Source organism: Chionomys nivalis, chromosome 1 (genome assembly GCF_950005125.1).
Source record: "Chionomys nivalis chromosome 1, mChiNiv1.1, whole genome shotgun sequence".
NCBI classification, from domain to species: Eukaryota; Metazoa; Chordata; class Mammalia; order Rodentia; family Cricetidae; genus Chionomys; species Chionomys nivalis.
The window spans coordinates 131,668,949-131,686,454 of record NC_080086.1 but is presented as its reverse complement, the minus strand read 5'-3'; the positions used below and the strand labels follow the sequence as shown (position 1 = coordinate 131,686,454).

The window sequence follows — 17,506 nt, the reverse complement described above, 5'->3', positions numbered from 1 at the left end:
CTCCACGGCCGGCGAGCCGCCTGGGCAGCCCGGCGAGCCCTTCCGCGCATGTCCACCTTGCCGGGGCCCGCCCCCGCCCCGCCTTCCCTGTTGCTCCGCCCGTTTCCCCCCCCACCATCCGCTTCCCTCAGCGCTCGACCCTGCGGGCGCTCCAGCGCATGCTCCGCCCCCTGCGCCCCTGCCCCTTTGGTGGTGCGGCTTCTCTCCCCTCCCCCGTCAGCCTCCCAGCCCGCTTGGCCTGGCCGGCCCGGCGGCCGACGTTCCCTGTGCGTGCGGGCGCTTGACTTCACTTCCGGCTAACGCGCTCCGCTTTGCCCCCTGGCCCCGGATGGTGACTGGCTGTGGTGCTGCACCTCCCGGGACTGTCACTGAGCCGCTTCCCAGTGTGATTGTGCTGAGGGCAGGCCGGAAGATGGCGGCTGCGGCTGCGGAGGCCTCGGGCCCGAGCTGCTCCTCCGCGGCGGCGGCGGCAGGGGCGGGGGCGGCCGGGGTCTCCGAGTGGCTGGTGCTGCGGGATGGCTGCATGCGCTGCGACGCCGACGGGCTGCACAGCCTCTCCTACCACCCGGCGCTCAACGCCATCCTGGCCGTCACCAGCCGCGGGACCATCAAAGTCATCGACGGCACGTCGGGGGCTACCCTTCAGGCCTCAGCGCTCAGCGGTGAGCGCGGCACGCCGGGCGGGGGCTGGGTCGGTCGCGGGCGGAGCCGGACGGTCGGGATGCTGGGCAACGAAGCCACCCAGCCCCGGGGCTCGGCCTCTGGAGGGCAGCGGGAAGCGGGAGGGCCGGCGATGGCACGAAGGCCCGGAAGCTACGGCGGAGGACCTTCGGACTCTCTGTTTAGCCCAGCGTTTGGGGGCGAGGGCCCGGTGAGGCGGGGTGCGCCTCGAGTTGCTTTCCGGGCCTTGTGCGCCTGGACCGGCCTGGCCCTGAGCGGAGAGGTGAGGAGGCCTCAGGAGGTCGGCGCCGGAGAGGGCCAGGCTCTCGCTGGGCTCTTGGACGAGGTTTTGGAGCAGCTCCGGGCTGGACCAGAAGGGAAGGACTGGTAGACTTGGCTGTGGCGGGAGAGGTGGGTAGCCGGAGGCAAGGGGCGGGAAGCTTCCGAGCTGGCTGTGGAGCTCTCGGCTGTCGAGCTCTCCCTTCCCGGGGAGTAGCGGCCCGTCGGCTGTTATCCGGTCCTCGCAAGTGCGGTGCCCTCTGGAGTGCGTCCGGATGGGGGTGGGTTGGGGTGGGCTGGGGTCGGGTGGGGGTGGGGAGGGCCAGCTGTCTGAACTGTTGCGTGGACGTCTAATGAACTCGCAGAGTGCAAGGAAGGTTAGACAGGGCCCCTTAGCTCTGGGCTCCCACCTTTCCAGGGTCAAGAAGTCTAGGCCCCTTGTAAGTCCGTGAAACTTCAGGCCGTTTGAACTAGTTTCACCACAGAGCTAGAAATTGGTAGTTGGGAGGCTTTCTGAATCTTCTCCACTTTGGAGGGAAGAGTACTTCTGGGTGGTGTAAACGTGGGTTCAGGAATAGGACTTGTTCAGTGGACAGACTTGGGATTGATTGCCCTAAGTTATTTGCTGAGATGCCATTTCATTTGTGGATATATTGTGTCTTAATTTTGATGTTAAAGATTAAAATGTAGAAGTTCGTTTATCAGTGGGTTTAAACTCTTGCATAGAGATAAACTGTATCTAAGCGCATTTAACCAAATGGAAGTAGTTATGTGTTCTACCATTCACTTTGCGTTATTTTACGCAGACTTACAGGGGTAAGCTTATTGTGTGAGTAATAAGGCATAAGAATAAATGGCAATTTAGGGATATAAAGATGAAATTAGAGACGTTAATCTTTGTTGACTTGTGAAAGAACTAGTTATGTATAGTTACAGCATGAAAACCTGTAATATATTTAAGAGATGTCTAAGAGAAAGTTTGAGATGGTAGGCTTGTAAATTTCCCTTTTCTTGGCTTAGGTAAATGACAGGATGGATGGCCCAGATGTAGCAATGCTCACCTACTGCAACTTAGATATAACAGGTTGTTATTGTGTCAGAGAGGCAGATGTTCATGAATCATTGACTTTTTGGTTTTTCAAGACAGGGTTTCTCTGTGGTTTTGGAGCCTGTCCTGGAACTAGCTCTTGTAGACCAGGCTGGTCTCAAACTCACAGAGATCCGCCTGCCTCTGCCTCCCGAGTGCTGGGATTAAAGGCGTGCGCCACCACCACCCGGCAAATCATTGACTTTTTAAAATTCATTTACAATGTTAAATATGGAAATGACTTAATTGCAAATGGTCATGTATTCGCCTACTTGGCATAAGAAATAAGATATTGCAAATACAGATGTTTGCCTTGGCTCCTGAGTTGCATTTCACTGACCTTTTCTTCCTCTCTCTTAAATACTTAAATTTGGTTTTATCATTTTCATACATGTCTATACTTTTAATCAATTATCTAATAGTTTCACAATTTCTAATTTAGGATAAATGGTCTCTCTCTCTCTCTCTCTCTCTCTCTATATATATATATATATATATATATATATATATATATATATATCTTTTCCCTTTGGGACAGGAAATCACTATGTAGAGCTGACTGGACTCGAACTTGGGAGTTCCCCAGAGTGCTGGGATTAAGGGAGTGAGCCACCACTCCAGGCGTGGGTTTCTTTTTATTTTATTTTTATTCATGTATATGACTGTGAGTATTTGACATGAGTGTGCAGGTGCCCATAGAGATAAAAAGACAGTATGGATCCCCTGGAACTGTAGTTTCCAGGTGCTTGTGAGTCTCTTGACTTGGGTGTTGAGAATGGAGCTCTGGTCCTCTGGAAGAGCAGCAAGTTCTCTTACAGGATGAGTTTTTCCTCCAACCCGGTGTTAGGAGTGTTACAAAAAAATTTATTAGGAAAAGTATTAAGTGTTTTGGATAGACAGTTTAGTTGGGATGGTTTTTCCTGTCTGGAGGCCATGTTCCAGAACAATAATGTGTGTCAGAGTTTGGGCAGTGGTGGTGTGCTCCTTTAATCTCAGCACTTTGGAGGCAGAGGTAGGTGGATCTCTGTGAGTTCAAGGACAGCCTCATCTACAGAGTTCCAGGACAGGCTCCAGAGCTACACAGAGAAATCCTGCCTTTCCAGGACAGGTTCCAAACCTGCAGACAAACCCTGTCTCGAAAAACCAAAAAAAAAAAAAAAAAACCCCAAAAAAACAAGAAAGTTTTCCTGTTAATCTGCTGTATACAGAAAGACAATATTCACCTTAGTGATAGAGGAGGAAGATTGTAGGTATATAATAATATGAATGCAAAAATAGATACATTAAATAACACTAATGGGGATATGCACTTTCAGATGGCCATTCATAAAGATTGAGTTTAAAAAATATGTAGATGGGGCTGGAGAGATTGGCTTGGTGGTTAAGAGCACTTGCCGCTTTTCCGGAGGACCTGAGTTAGGTTTCCAGCAGCACCGAAAACTCTGTGGGTACCTGAAAATAGCTCTCGCACTCTCTCTCGCACTCTCTCTCTCTCTCTCTCTCTCTCTCTCTCTCTCTCTCTCTCACACACACACACACACACACACACATGTGCACACACAGAGAAATGAGAAATAGGAATATTCATAGAGAAGTTAGGGCTGACAGAATAAAAGGACTGTAGGGAAACTTTTGGAAGTAACGTAGGTCAATTCTAAAACATTACATACATACATACATACATACATACATACATACATATATATGAAAAGGAACATTTCTTATGAATAATGCTTAGCTGAGGTTGTGTAGGGTAATTGTATCTAATTGTTCAGATGATGGGGGCAGGAATGCTGCATTCCATGTTTAACCTGGAATATGTAGGTATTTTGTGGGTAACAGTTTTTTTTTCCTGTTTTGTTTTGTTTTGTTTTTATCCCAAGACAGGGTTTCTCTATAGCTTTGGAGCCTGGAACTCTGTATACCAGGCTCGTCTTGAACTTACAGAGATCCGCTGCCTGTCTCTGCCTCCCGAGTACTGGGATTAAAGGTGTGTGCCACCACTGCCCTGCTCAACAGTTAGTTCTAAGAAATAGGGAATAGGTAACTATGGTCTTAATTTAGTTGCTTTTTTTCAATCTAAGAGACGTGAACTACCTTTTTCTGTACTAGAGAAAGCTGTCTTTGTTGGGATACATAACTGGGTAACCATATAGAATTTTATTGGTTGACAGTGGTATTGGGATTCAGTTTGTAGAGTTGTGGGTAGTTTGTTAGTGTGCATTGGAAGTTAAAGAATTGAAGCAGGATTTACGTGTATTTACTTAGTTTGGGTCTAAATTGGGGATAATATTTTATTTTTATTTTTAATTTTTTAAAATTGTTTTCAAGACAGAGTTTCTCTGTATAGCCATGGGTGTCCTGGAACTCACTCTGTAGACCATGGTGACCTCTAACTCACAGAGATTCACCTGCCTTTGCTTCCCGAATGTTGTGATAATTTTTCAACTGTCTGTCAATGTTTTCAAATTATCTCTATCTGATATAAAATGTTTATAAATATAATTTTACTAGATTAAGAGTTGTTAGGATAAACAGGGTTAGGCAAATGCAAATATTATAGTATTTAGGAGTTGATATTTTTCTGGTGTACAGAATGAGTTTCAGGACAGCCAGGGCTGCATAGGGAAACTCTGTCTCAAAAAAAAAAAAAAGTTAGTATTTTGGGAATCTGAGTATGGTGCTTTTAACCTTAGCACTCAGGCAGCAGAGATTCGAGGCCAGTCTGGTCTACAGAGTGAGTTCCTGGCCAGCTACAGCTGTATAAAAAGCCCCTGTCTTTAAAAGAAAGTTAGTGTTTTGGGGGGCTGGAGGGATTGCCCAGAAGTTAACAGTAGGTGCTTCTCTTTTGGGAGACCCAGGTTTAGGTCCTAGCAAGGTGGCTTACAACTCTCTCTAAATCTAGTTGTTGCAGGGGATCTGATACCCTCCTTTGTCTTCGGTATACTGTGTACACATGTAGTGCACTTACACTCATACATAAAATAAGAAAATTACGGTTTTGGAGAGTCTGGCTGATGATCCATTGACATTCAGTGGCCCTCCATGAGCTCTTCTCCAGGCTTTAGCTTTGTCTCTCTATTTTGTTTTGTGAACTGGTTTTACTTAATTTACTCTCTTTTTTTTTCCCTCTGAGACAGTGTCTCTGGACCTTTGGAGCCTGCCCAGGTACTTGCTCTGTAGACCAGGCTGGCCCCGAAGGCCTCTGCCTTCATAGTGCTGGGATTAAAGGCATGCGCCACCACTGCCCGGCCACACCTTTTTTTTTTAAAAGAAATCTTATTATAGTAGTTTTGTTCTTTCTTGGGATTAGTAACTAGGCTAATCTTAATCTTACTCAGGTTTTGTTTTGTGGCAGGTTCATACTCTAGCCTAGGTTTCCCAGGTGTTGGGATTACAAGTGTGAGCTACCATGCCCTGCCTTTACTCAGGTTTTAAGATCTAGAGCATATCTTAACTTGGAGATCTTGTTAGCCAGAAATTAACTCCTAAGTAGATACCATCCTATTTATGCCCATTTCAGCTCACTTCATCTGTTGTCTTGAATGTTTAAGTATTATTTTTTTGCTTTTAATTTTAAAGATTTATTGTTTTGCTGGGCAGTAGTGGTGTATGCCTTTAATCCCAGCACTGCGGGGATGGAGGTGCAGATACAGGAAGATCTCTGTGAGGTTAAGGCCAGCCTGGTTTGTAAAGTTAATTCCAGGTCAGCCAGGGCTGTTAAACAGAAAAACCCTGTCATGAGCCCTCCCAAATGTGTGTGTGTGTACGTGTGTACCTGCCTGAATTTATGTGTATCACATGTATGTAGGTGCCTTTGGAGGTGAGAGGGTTTCTGATCCTTGAAACTAGTTACAGGCAGTTGCGAATCACTTGATGCTGGCAACCTGGATCCTTGTCAAGAATAATAAACACTGCTAATAGCTGAGCATCATTTTACCCTTTATAGCTTTTCTTTTTCTTTCTTTTTTTTTTTTTTTTTTGCTGCCCTGGAACTCATTTTGTTTTTTTGTTTTTTGTTTTTTTTTTTTTTTGAAACAGGGTTTCTCTGTGGTTTTGGAGCCTGTCCTGGAACTAGCTCTTGTAGACCAGGCTGGTCTCGAACTCACAGAGATCCGCCTGCCTCTGCCTCCCGAGTGCTGGGATTAAAGGCGTGCGCCACCACCGCCCGGCTGGAACTCATTTTGTGAACCAGGCTGGTCTCAAACTGAGATCCATCTGCCTCTGCCTCCCCTGTGCTGGGATTAGAGGCGTGTTCCACAATGCCTGGCCCAAATATAATATTTTAAAGAAATAAAGTCATTGCCAAATGGTGGTGGCACATACCTTTAATCCCAGCACTTCGGAGGCAGAGACAGGAGGATCTCTCTCAGTTTGAGGTCACCTTGGTCTACAGCCAGAGCTATACAGAGAAAAACCCTGACTTAACCCCCCCCCCAAAAAAAAAGCAAGAAAAAGAAAGTTACTCAGCAGCCTTAGTTGATATTAGTTGACATCTGAGGGTTTAGACAAATATATAATAACATGTACTCATTATTGTACTGTCATACAGCACTGTCTTAAAGTATTATGCTCTTACCTTTTTCATTCCTCTTCATCTTTCCTCTGGTACGTATTGATCTTTTTACTGTTTCCATAGTTTCCCTTTTTCAGAATGTTATAGTTGGCATCATACAGTATATAGACTTTTCAGATAGGGCTTAAGGTATTGCCATGCCTTTTCCATAATTTGATAGCTTATTTCTTTTTTGAGACTACATTTTATTTAGCCCAGGATGATCTTGAATTCACTCTGTAGTCCAGGCTATCCTTGACCTCATCCTCCTAGGTTCTGGGATTACAGTTTGTGTACCACCACACATAGCTGATAGCTCATTTCTTTTTAGCATTTACTGGTATTCCATTGTCTGGATGTCAGTTTGTCTCTCCGTTCATGTTCACAAGACCATAGTACTAGCTTCCAAGTTTTGGGAATTACAGATACTAGTTACTGTAAAAATGTGTGTTTTGTTTGTAGGATTTTTGTGTGCATAGGTCTTTAATTCTTTTGGGTCATTCTAAGGAGCTCATTTGCTGCATAGAATGGGAAAACTATGGTGATTTTTCTAGTCAGCTGTCTTCCCAAGTGGTTGTATTATTTTTATTCTCAGCAACAAAGGATAACATTCATAGTTTCACATTCTGACCTGCCTTTGGTGATGAAACTGTGTTGTATATTGGCTCTTTGGTGGTGTCTTTTTCTTTCTTTTCTTTTTCGTTAAGAAAGGGGTTCATGTTGCCCAGGTTGGCCTTATCTGTGTATCATGGGAAGACTGAACTCTTGATGCTTCCACCTCACAAATCCTATCAGACCTTGCTCAGTCTTGTCTTTTTTCTTTTTCCTTCTTTGCTTTTTTTTTTTTTTTTTTTTTTTTTTTTTGATAAAGTGTATCCTTGGCTGTCTTCGAGCTGTCTTGTAGATCCGACTGGCTTCAAATTCAGATATCTCCTGTCTTTGGCTACCTATTGCAGGGATCAAATGAGTACTCATCCTCAGTTTTGCTTTATTTGCAGTTCTCTAATGATTCATGATGTTGAACTCATTTCATTTGCTCAGTTAGGTATTATTTGCTGACTTTGTGTCCCCTGCCCCCTTCTCCCAGCTGGGAATAAGCACATGAACCTAGGGGCACTGCCCATGCTAGACAAGCACTTCACCACTGAGCTGTGTTCCTCAGACGATGACTGGGTTTTAAAAACTAAAACTACATACACCACTTGGCCATACCATTTATGACTAGGTAGGCACCTTTCTTGCCAGTTTTGATTCATGAACTTTAGCATAGGAAGTAGCATGTTTCTGGAGACAAGTGAATTTGGTTAAAGTCTTTTTTATTTTATATTTTTTTAGCTTAATGGCTTTGTAACCTTGACTAATTTCCCTTATTTGAAAGATGGTGGCAAGAATGATTTTAATTGAGGATTTAAGTTCTCTTCCTATAAAGTACTTGTCATAGTCTACTTACTGATGAGTCCTAAACACCAAACACCACAAAAAGCATTCCACACTTTCATTTGCATTCCTCGTAAACAGTTTTATTTCTTTTCATTCTCCTTAAGTCTTCTAAACTTATATGAAAATTTGAATTATTTTTCTAATTTACCACTTTGTACTATCTTGCACAGTTCATCTAGTTTTTGTCTCGTAAGGATATAGTTAATTATGGAAGTATCTTCCATACAGTAGTTGATGATTTTTCTGTTGTTCCTGAAATAGCACCACCGCTAGCAGTATATTTTTTTATGTTTGTTTGTTTGTTTGTTTATTTTTATAAGCTCCTTTGAGGATATTTGGAGACTGCTTTGTCAGGTAGCCCTGAGTTTCACTTGAACATCCTGAATCTCAGCTTTATCATTTAATAAAATGGTAGTGAAGATTAAGTGGTCAGACTAAAACATATAGTAGGTACTGAATGAATGAATGCCAGTTTTCTCTTGTATCTTGAGTCTTTATTATTGTCATTCTTCTCTTGACATAAAAATTATAGTTTAATATTTAGTTATAAAGGATAGGTGTCATTCAAATGTAGATAGAAATATGAACCTTATAATCTGTATTTCAGTACATATCTTTCTAATCATTTCCTTTTACCTACTGGGGATTAAATCTTGGTCCCTTGGACATGTAGGCAAATGTTCTACCAGTGAGCTTTTATTTCCAGCCCTGAATAAACACTTTTTTGTGTATGAGTATTTTGCCTGAATGTATGTACATGCACTGTATGTACAGTCCCTGAGTACGCCATAAGAGGTCATTGGAATCATTGGGGTTGGAGTTACAGATGGTTGTGAGCCACCATGTTGATGTTGGGAACTGAATACAGATCTCCTGCAATATTATCAAATGGTCCTAACTGCTGAGATATCTTTCCCACCCCTGAATAAATATCTTTTAAGTATATTGGTGAGACTAAATATCAGAAGAAGATTAGGGTTGTTGTATAACATCTATATGTATACACATTGTTTATGTAGTGTATGTTGCTAAGTAAATTGTGATACATATGTGTGGATGTTAATTACTAGTTACGATAGTGTATAGTAAGAAATCTGATCTCTTAAATTTCCAAAGTAGATTCTAGATCTGTCTTGCAGTAAAAAGAAGGGCTACACAGTACTTGTAGCTAAACATTTCTGAGAACCTTTTGGTATTTTGAGAAAAAAGTCTTACTATGTAGCTCTGACTAGTGTTGAATTCAAGAGATTAGCCTACCCATACTTTCCAAAAGATCCTGATTAAAAAAAGAAAGAAAAAGCAGAAAATTGTACAGTGTTTGTAAATAAGAAAAGATCTTTGAGCTGGGTGGTGGTGGCACACACTTTTAATCCTAGCACTTGGGAGGAAGATACAGGCAGGCAGATCTTGTGAGTTTAAGGCCAGCCTGATCTATAGAGTGGAGTTCCAGGACAGCCAAGACTACACAGAGAGATCCTTTCTTAAAAATGCAAAAACAAAACAAACAAAAAGATCTTTATGCTTTTGTGCTCCACTCCAGCTTCATTAGTTTAGATTGGATGCATTTTTTTTCTGTGCCTTATACAGCTTTTGTTTTGCTTTTGTGCGTAATAGGCAAGTGTTCTACCACTGAGCTGCATGCATCTCAAGCTCTGCTCTTGATTATTAGCATTATTTTCTTTACATTTATTTGTGTGTGTATGTGTGTGTGTGTGTGTGTAAGAAAGAGAACACTCATGCCACTACATGTGGCAGTCAGAGGAGCATTTGCAGGAGTTGGTCCTGTCCTTCGGTTGTGTGGGTTCCAGGGAGATTATTGTTTTTTTTTCCATTGGCATCTAAACACATTGATGGGTTCATTTTGACATTTTTAAATATGTGTATCATGTATTTTTGGTTGCTTTACTCTAGATTAGTGGTCCTCAACCTTCCTAATGCTAACCCCTTAATACAATTCCTAATGTTTTGGTGATCCCCGAGCATAAAATTATTTCATTGCTACTTAATAGCTGTAATTTTGCTACTGTTAGGAATTCTAAATATCTGATATGCAGAGTATCTGATATACAACTCTTGTGAAAGGGTCATTTGACTTACAGGTTGAGAACCACTGTTTTAGATGGTGATCTATCCATCTATATGCATGTCTGAGTGTAGTTCTTTTTCTTTTTTTTTTTGGGTTTTTCGAGACAGGGTTTCTCTGTGGTTTTGGAGCCTGTCCTGGAACTAGCTCTTGTAGACCAGGCTGGTCTCGAACTCACAGAGATCCACCTTCCTCTGCCTCCCAAGTGCTGGGATTAAAGGCGTGCGCCACCACCGCCCGGCCTGAGTGTATTTCTTTATTACTTTTGAAAAAATAGGGTTTCAAGTGTCTTGATTGGTCTTGAACACCTATGTAGCTAAGGATGACTTTGAACTTCTCATTTTCCCGCATCTGCCTCCTGAGTGCTGGGTTATTGGCTTGGCTGTTATTGTGCTGCTGAGGAATCCTGCATGCTCTATCCACTGAGCTTTATCTACAGCCTCAATAACAAATTCTTGATCAAAGTTAGAGCCCAGAGTTGCCTCTCTGAAGAAGTTTTGGACTTTGTGTAGTCCCCTGGAAGTCTAAATTAAAAATTAAAATTTAAATTATTTAGACCAATTCTTCTGACTAACTTGATACATGCAGCTTTCCTACATCCAGTTATTCTTCAAGAGATATTAAACATGGTGTAGAATTGGAATTTCAGTAGTCCTTAGAAGATAGTTTAGTATCTTTTGGGAACATTTGAATTATTTATCTTTTTGTGTCTAGAAAAATAATTTAATTAACAAAATTTTTGAAATAGCTAAAAGTTCAAGAAAAGCTAAATGAATATTATCTGTAGGCATTTTCTGTACCTTAGACAGTCCTTTGTAAACTAATTTCTCATCTGCATTCTCAGTTAAGTGGGCTCTCTACATTGGCTCTTGGGGAAAAAAAGAAGAGGACATTAGAATGCTTAGTCCTCTTTGTGAGCATCTGGAGTCTTATAAAATGTTATTACCACAAACTCTTTTTGGACTAGGAGTATGTACTTGGGCTGTTTCATGTGATAGCCCAATTGATGATGACTTGGTTTATGTCAAATGATTGCTGTTCTTTTCTTTTTTATTAGCAAAACACTTACCTATAATTAATTATAGCCAATTTTAAGATCTTTCTTTCCTATTATTTTACTTATTTATTTTTTATTTTGAGGCAAGGTCTCTGTGTAGCCCTGGCTGATCTGGAATCTGGAATTCTTTGTAGACTTCTGTAGACCAGTCTGACCTTGGGTTAAGCATCTTCATGCATTTTTTTTTTTTTTTTTTTTTTTTTTTTTTGGTTTTTTTCGAGACAGGGTTTCTCTGTGGCTTTGGAGCCTGTCCTGGAACTAGCTCCGTAGACCAGGCTGGTCTCGAACTCACAGAGATCCGCCTGCCTCGGCCTCCCGAGTGCTGGGATTAAAGGCGTGCGCCACCATCGCCCGGCCCCATTTTTTTTTTTTTTGAGTGCTGATACTGGCATGAGCCACCACATTTTGTGTATTTCTTTTATTTCATTATCATCATCATCTTCTCTTAAGATCCTATATAGTTATTCAAATTTTACTTTACTTTGAGCCGGGCGGTGGTGGCGCATGCCTTTAATCCCAGCACTCCTGAGGCAGAGGCAGGTGAATCTCTCTGAATTCAAGGCCAGCCTGGTCTAGTTCCAGGACAGGCTCTAAAGCTACACAGGGAAACCCTGTCTCGAAAACTGCCCCCACCCCCATTTTTTTTTTTTAACTTTGCCTTTCAGGCTATTTTCTTAACTCTGAATCCTTAAAGATGGGCTTGCTCTAGAAGAAAATTTATTCTAATCTTTTAGTAGTTTTAGATTTATTAATGATTGTCATTATAAGAGTTTAGACTCTGGAGCCTAACAATTAAGTATTAGTTTTTTGATGTTGTTGTTTGAGTACTCTTTCTCTCTCCCTCTGTGTGTGTGTGTGTGTGTGTGAGTGAGAGAGAGAGAGAGAGAGAGAGAGAGAGAGAGAGAGAGAGAGAGAGAGAGAGAGAGATCATTGTGAAGCCCTGGCTAGCCTGAAGCACATTCATCCAAGACCAAAGGTTACCTGAACTATTTAATACTCTCCATCCTTAGCACTATTCAAAACACCTGGAAACATACTAATATATAAGCTCTTTATTTCACTTTGAACAGTTGAACTACAGAATCTATTACTTGGTAGTTTGTAACTTTCAGTGGTGCAGATATTTACTGTTATTTGAATTCAGTGTACCCAGCCACATTTCTATACGTCGAAAACTGGAGAGAGGCTACAGTTTCAATAGAATACCTACAGCGAAAACATACTTTATTTATTAACCTTTTTTTAAAAATTGCTTTTGATTTTCCATTCCTCTTAGTTTTAATGTGCTGGGGATCAGACAAGGACTTGGTGAATGCTAGGCAGGTAGTCTTAACAACAGAGCTACAGGCCAGCCCTATTGCAGTCAGTTTTGACAGAAATAGTGGGAAGAAAATTTTAAAGTCATAATAATAAGAATTGTGCAGAGACAGTGTGGTGTAACCTGACAGCATTGAGTTCAGGAATAGAAAGTGTTGGGCTTAACATTGACGGTTTCTGTGGGGTAAGTCTAAACTGAGATAGAGGCAAGGACAAGAGCATAAATGAGTGGGACAGAGGCATGTATATATCTCAGTGAGTTTGAGGCCAGAATGCTCTACATAGTGAGTTTTAAGCTAGCCAGGGCAGCACAGTGAGACCACATCTTTTTTTAAAAAAGTTTGGATTGAGCTGGGGTTTTTGCTCGGTGGTACAGCACCTTGCCTAACAGTCCCAGCTCTCTTTCCAGCATGGATAAAATAGTTTGGTCTTGATCTTAGGGAAGCCATTGTGTGTTATGATGTAATTAAAGTTAAATTTAGAAGTTTTTGATGCTGTGAAAAGTTATGTGAGCTTCATGTAAATTAGTGATTTTAAGATAGGTTCTCACTATGTAGCCCTGACTGGCCTGCAACTCATTATGTGACTAGCATGGCCTCAAACTCACAGATCTACCTGCTTCTCTGGCGCCACCAACCCCTGCTTGTGTAATCTACTTTGAAGGTATAAAATATAATTTGGTGAATGTGAGATATCAGAGAAATGTACATGGTAGACATTATCTTGAGGTTCTTGCCTTTTTTTTTCTTTGCTGGAGGAACAATATTTAAACACGTAATTCAAGAATTATGAATAGCTTTTTTTTTTCTTTTTTAGAAACCTGTGAAGAAAACCCAAAATAGTTTTTTTCGAGGTGATTTGAAGTCCAGAAGGCACTTAGAAATTCAAGATAGGGCTGGGCATGGCAGTGGTTGCTAGTAATGTGAGAGGCAGAAGCTGAAGATTAGTGGTAGTTGTAGGTTCATCTCGGTTATATAGTGAGTTTGAAGCTACCTTGAGTTGTCTGGTCTTAACAACAAAACAAAACAAAAACCAAGGGTGGAGGGAATCTTAGTTATTTGGGAGGCTGTGCAATAGTGATTTTTTAAAAATATTTATTTATTTATTTGTTTATTTATTATGTATACAATATTCTGTCTGTGTGTATGTCTGCAGGCCAGAAGAGGGCGCCAGACATCATTACAGATGGTTGTGAGCCACCATGTGGTTGCTGGGAATTGAACTCAGGACCTTTGGAAGAACAGGCAATACTCTTAACCACTGAGCCATCTCTCCAGCACCACAATAGTGATTTTTGAGTTTAGGTCCTACCCAACTCAGAGAGAACCCTTTAATGAAAATGCTACGAGTGTTAGTGCAGAAACATATGTGCAAATTGAAGCATGATTAATAAAAAAAATCACAGAGAGAAATTGGGATTCAACCTAAAGATCCAAAAAGCAAAGCAGCTACCTACTGGCTCTTACCTTGACCTCAGTCCAAAATGGTGATCCTTCCTCCAGGAGTCTCAGAATGAGACTGTGTCTGAAAGCAGTCTCCTCCTGTTTTATAGTCCTCTCTAGTTCTGGAATTAAAGGCATGCACCACCCAGTTTTTAGGGCAACTGTTGTGGATACTGGAATTAAAGGTGTGTATTACCACTGTCTGGTCTGTAAGTTTGGCCAATGTGGCAATTTTACTTTTCTGATCCTCAGGCAAGTTTTATTTATTAAAATACAAGTGAAATGCCACTATAGCAAATAAAATGCCTATACACAGAAAATTGTAAGTTTTTTTTTTTTTTAAAGGAGCTGAAGATATAGTTCAGTGGTAGAATGATCTATAGTTGCTTAGCATATATGAGGCCCTGATTTCAAAGCCCAGTCCTAGGGGAAATTCAAGGTAGAAAGGGCTAGAAATGTAGCATGGGGTAGAGAGCTTTCTTAACATGCATGAAACATACTAGGTCCATCTTTAGGGTACTAAAGAAACAAAAGGAAAAGATAGAAGGAAAGAAAGAAATTGATTCAAAGTTAAGAGTATGAAGATGTGGAAGGCATTGGTGTTTACTGGAAACCTAGTCTGGTAGTTAGGGATTTTGGCTCTGGTGTCATTTTTTTGTGTAGTGGCTTGAACCTTAGGTAACATGTTTACCTTCTTTGAGTGGTCCATAAGTAATACTTAACTCATTAGGCTTATTGGAAAGATTAAATTCATGGTACGTTTATGACATTTCTTGGCGTGCTGTTCATACTCAGTAAGCACTATTATTTGTATTGGTGTTAAAAAATGATACAGCTCAATTCAGCAAATGTTCAAATGGGGTTGATAAGATGCCTTTGGAACCTCCTTCCCAACCTTTTTTTTCTTTCCTCCTGAGACAGGCTTTCTCTGTAGCTTTGGAGCCTATCCTGGAACTAGCTCTTGTAGACCAGGCTGGTCTAGAACTCACATCTCCTTTCCAATATTGGTGTGTTTTCTTTGAATCGAAGAGGTAATGCCTCAGTTGAAATTTGAAGGTTAGGAGTTAAGAGAGGTGTAGTGAGAACACAATGAGCAAGAGTTGAAGCAAGAAACGAAGTTATATATAGTATTTGTACCAAGCAGTGTTGTATTGAGTATGTGCAAGGCATGAAGAAGGGAGGAGTGAGGGCCTAGGTTGTGGTCTGCACAGTGTACAGACACACAGAAACATGTATACACACCAGGCCTCACCCATAAGGGAAATGCCCTGTGGTTCTCATTCCTATTTTCCATTTTTTGGGGGGTCGGTTGTGTGTGGGGGTGGTCTTTCTACATAACCCTGGCTGTCTTGGAATTTAATGTACATTAGACTAGCCTCAAACACACCAAGATTCTCCTGTCTCTGTCTTCAGAGTACCAGGATTAGGGGTTCTCGTATACATACATACATATATGTATTTGTATAGATATGTGTACACACACACACACACACATATATATTTTTGAGACAAGGTTTCTCATTTCTCTGTGTTGTGTAACAGTCCTGGCTATCCTGGAACTCGCTCGCTCTGTAGTTCAGGTTAACTAACACTCACAGAGATCTGCTTGCCTCTGCCTCCCAAGCACTGGGATTAAAGGTGTGCGCCAGTACTGGCCTGAGGTTCTCATATTTTAAGGCCCAAACCTCCTAGTTAAAGGTAAAAATGTCAGTGTACTATTATGATAGGAACAATGCTTTAGTGTAAATTGGGAAAATACTGCTTTTCAGTAATTTTAACGTTACACCCCTCCTCCCCCTGGGGTTTTGCTTTTTGAGACAGGGTTTCTCTGTGTAGCTCTGGCTGTCCTGGAACTCATTCTGTAGACCAGGCTGACCTTGAATTTAGAGGTCCACCTGCCTCTGCCTCCCAAGTGCTGGGATTAAAGGTTTATGCCACCACAACCTAGCTTTTTTCAGTTTTTAATTTTTAATTTTTTTTAATCTTTCTTTAGATTGACATGTCACAAAATTTTGCCTTAAAAGAAGCCCATTGTACACTGAATGAGAAGATTGGAGTAAAAAGCAATGATATCATGAGAATAGGCAAGGAGGGGTTGAGAAGGGCCGGGAGGGCTACTAACACAGGAGTTCAGACAACCAAAATGGGGCCTTCTTTGATAGGCATGAAGGAAAGGCAAGGCCCACTCCATCTTTGGATGTCACTTGATCTCCCTGGTCCACTACCTACCACACCTCTCTACCACTCCCCAAGCAAGTAGGTGAGGGACACCACAACAGAAAGGGCTGAGCCAGTCACGCCTTTACAAGGTAGGGTGGTCGTCTTGTCCTAGTGTAGCCGTGGGCTTGGGAGGTGATGATGGCAGTGAGAAAGGAGCCAGAGGAGCTGGTCAGAAGACTGTCTCCACTTCTGCCCCAAAGACTCCCACCCCTCCCCCACCACAGTGAGCCAAAGGCCCTCTGTTTGGGAGAAGCCTCTGTCACCCACCAATTACATAAATAAATAGATACAGAGTGCCTTTTATGTAATTGGTTGGGGGAAGGGCAACAGGCCTAGAGGAAAGAGGGGAACGAAAGGGGGTTGGTCATAGACAAAATAGTTTAGATTTCTTTTTAATTATATTTTTAGAATTCATCTTTGAACATGTGACCTTAAGTGACCAAATTTATTTGGTACATTTAGGGTAAATGACAGTTTTTGTTTAAGGCAGATTTTTTTTTTTTTTTTTTTTTGATTTTCGAGACAGGGTTTCTCCATAGCTTTTGGTTCCTGTCCTGGAACTAGCTCTTGTAGACCAGGCTGGCCTCGAACTCCCAGAGATCTGCCTGCCTCTGCCTCCCGAATGCTGGGATTAAAGGCGTGCGCCACCACCGTCCGGCAAGGCAGAGTCTTACATAGCCCACACTGTCCTCACTTCTGATCTTCTTGCTTCCACCTCTTCAGTGTTGAGATTACTGGTGGTTGCTACTATGTCCTGATCATGGGGTGCTGGCAGTTGGATCTGGAGCTTTTTGTATCCTAGATAAACATTCTATCAACTGAGCTATACCCTATTTTTTATTTGAATTTAATTTATCCTTCAACATTTCTTTTTTCTTTTAGAAAAGCTTCCCAAACTTTTGTTAGTAAAATATGTCCTATATTAAAACTTGTATATAGTGACTGTATATGAAATATATCTGTAAGCAGCAGGCTATATGGCAAAGATGTTTTCTTATTTTTAATTTTTGTTTGTTACTCATTTTTGTGGTACTAGGCATTGGTTGTATCTGGGGCCTGGCAAGCACTCTGCTACTCCCTTGCCAATTAGTTATATTCACAGTCCATACATTTATTTAGTTATTTATGATGTAGGGTCTTGCTGTGTATGTAGCACAGGCTCTTTTCAAAGTTATGTTCCTCCTGCCTCAGCTTCTCGAGTGCTGGAATTACATGTGTGTACCACTCCTTCCTGGCTTCTTTCCCCCCTCCCCCCACAGGGTTTCTCTGTAGCTTTGGAGCCTGTTCTGGAACTAGATCTTGTAGACCAGACTGAACTCGAAACTCACAGAGATCCCCCTGCCTCTGCCTCCCGAGTGTGCACCAC

The 17,506-nt window shown here is 41.8% G+C and overlaps 1 protein-coding gene across 10 annotated transcripts in view; it reads left to right on the top strand.

Moving 5' to 3' along the window:
- Positions 1-297: 297 nt before the first annotated feature.
- The window catches only part of Birc6 (baculoviral IAP repeat containing 6), a 195,994-nt gene continuing 178,785 nt past the window's right edge, over positions 298-17,506 (top strand). For 6 of the 10 annotated variants that reach the window (XM_057783226.1, XM_057783209.1, XM_057783200.1 and 3 more), the window contains exon 1: positions 307-662. In XM_057783226.1, the coding sequence (XP_057639209.1) occupies positions 329-662 (334 nt within the window). In that variant the 5' untranslated portion in view covers positions 307-328. Of the gene's footprint in view, positions 663-17,506 lie in introns of all 10 variants that reach the window. The other 4 variants (XM_057783178.1, XM_057783186.1, XM_057783161.1 and 1 more) reach the window with 2 other exon arrangements.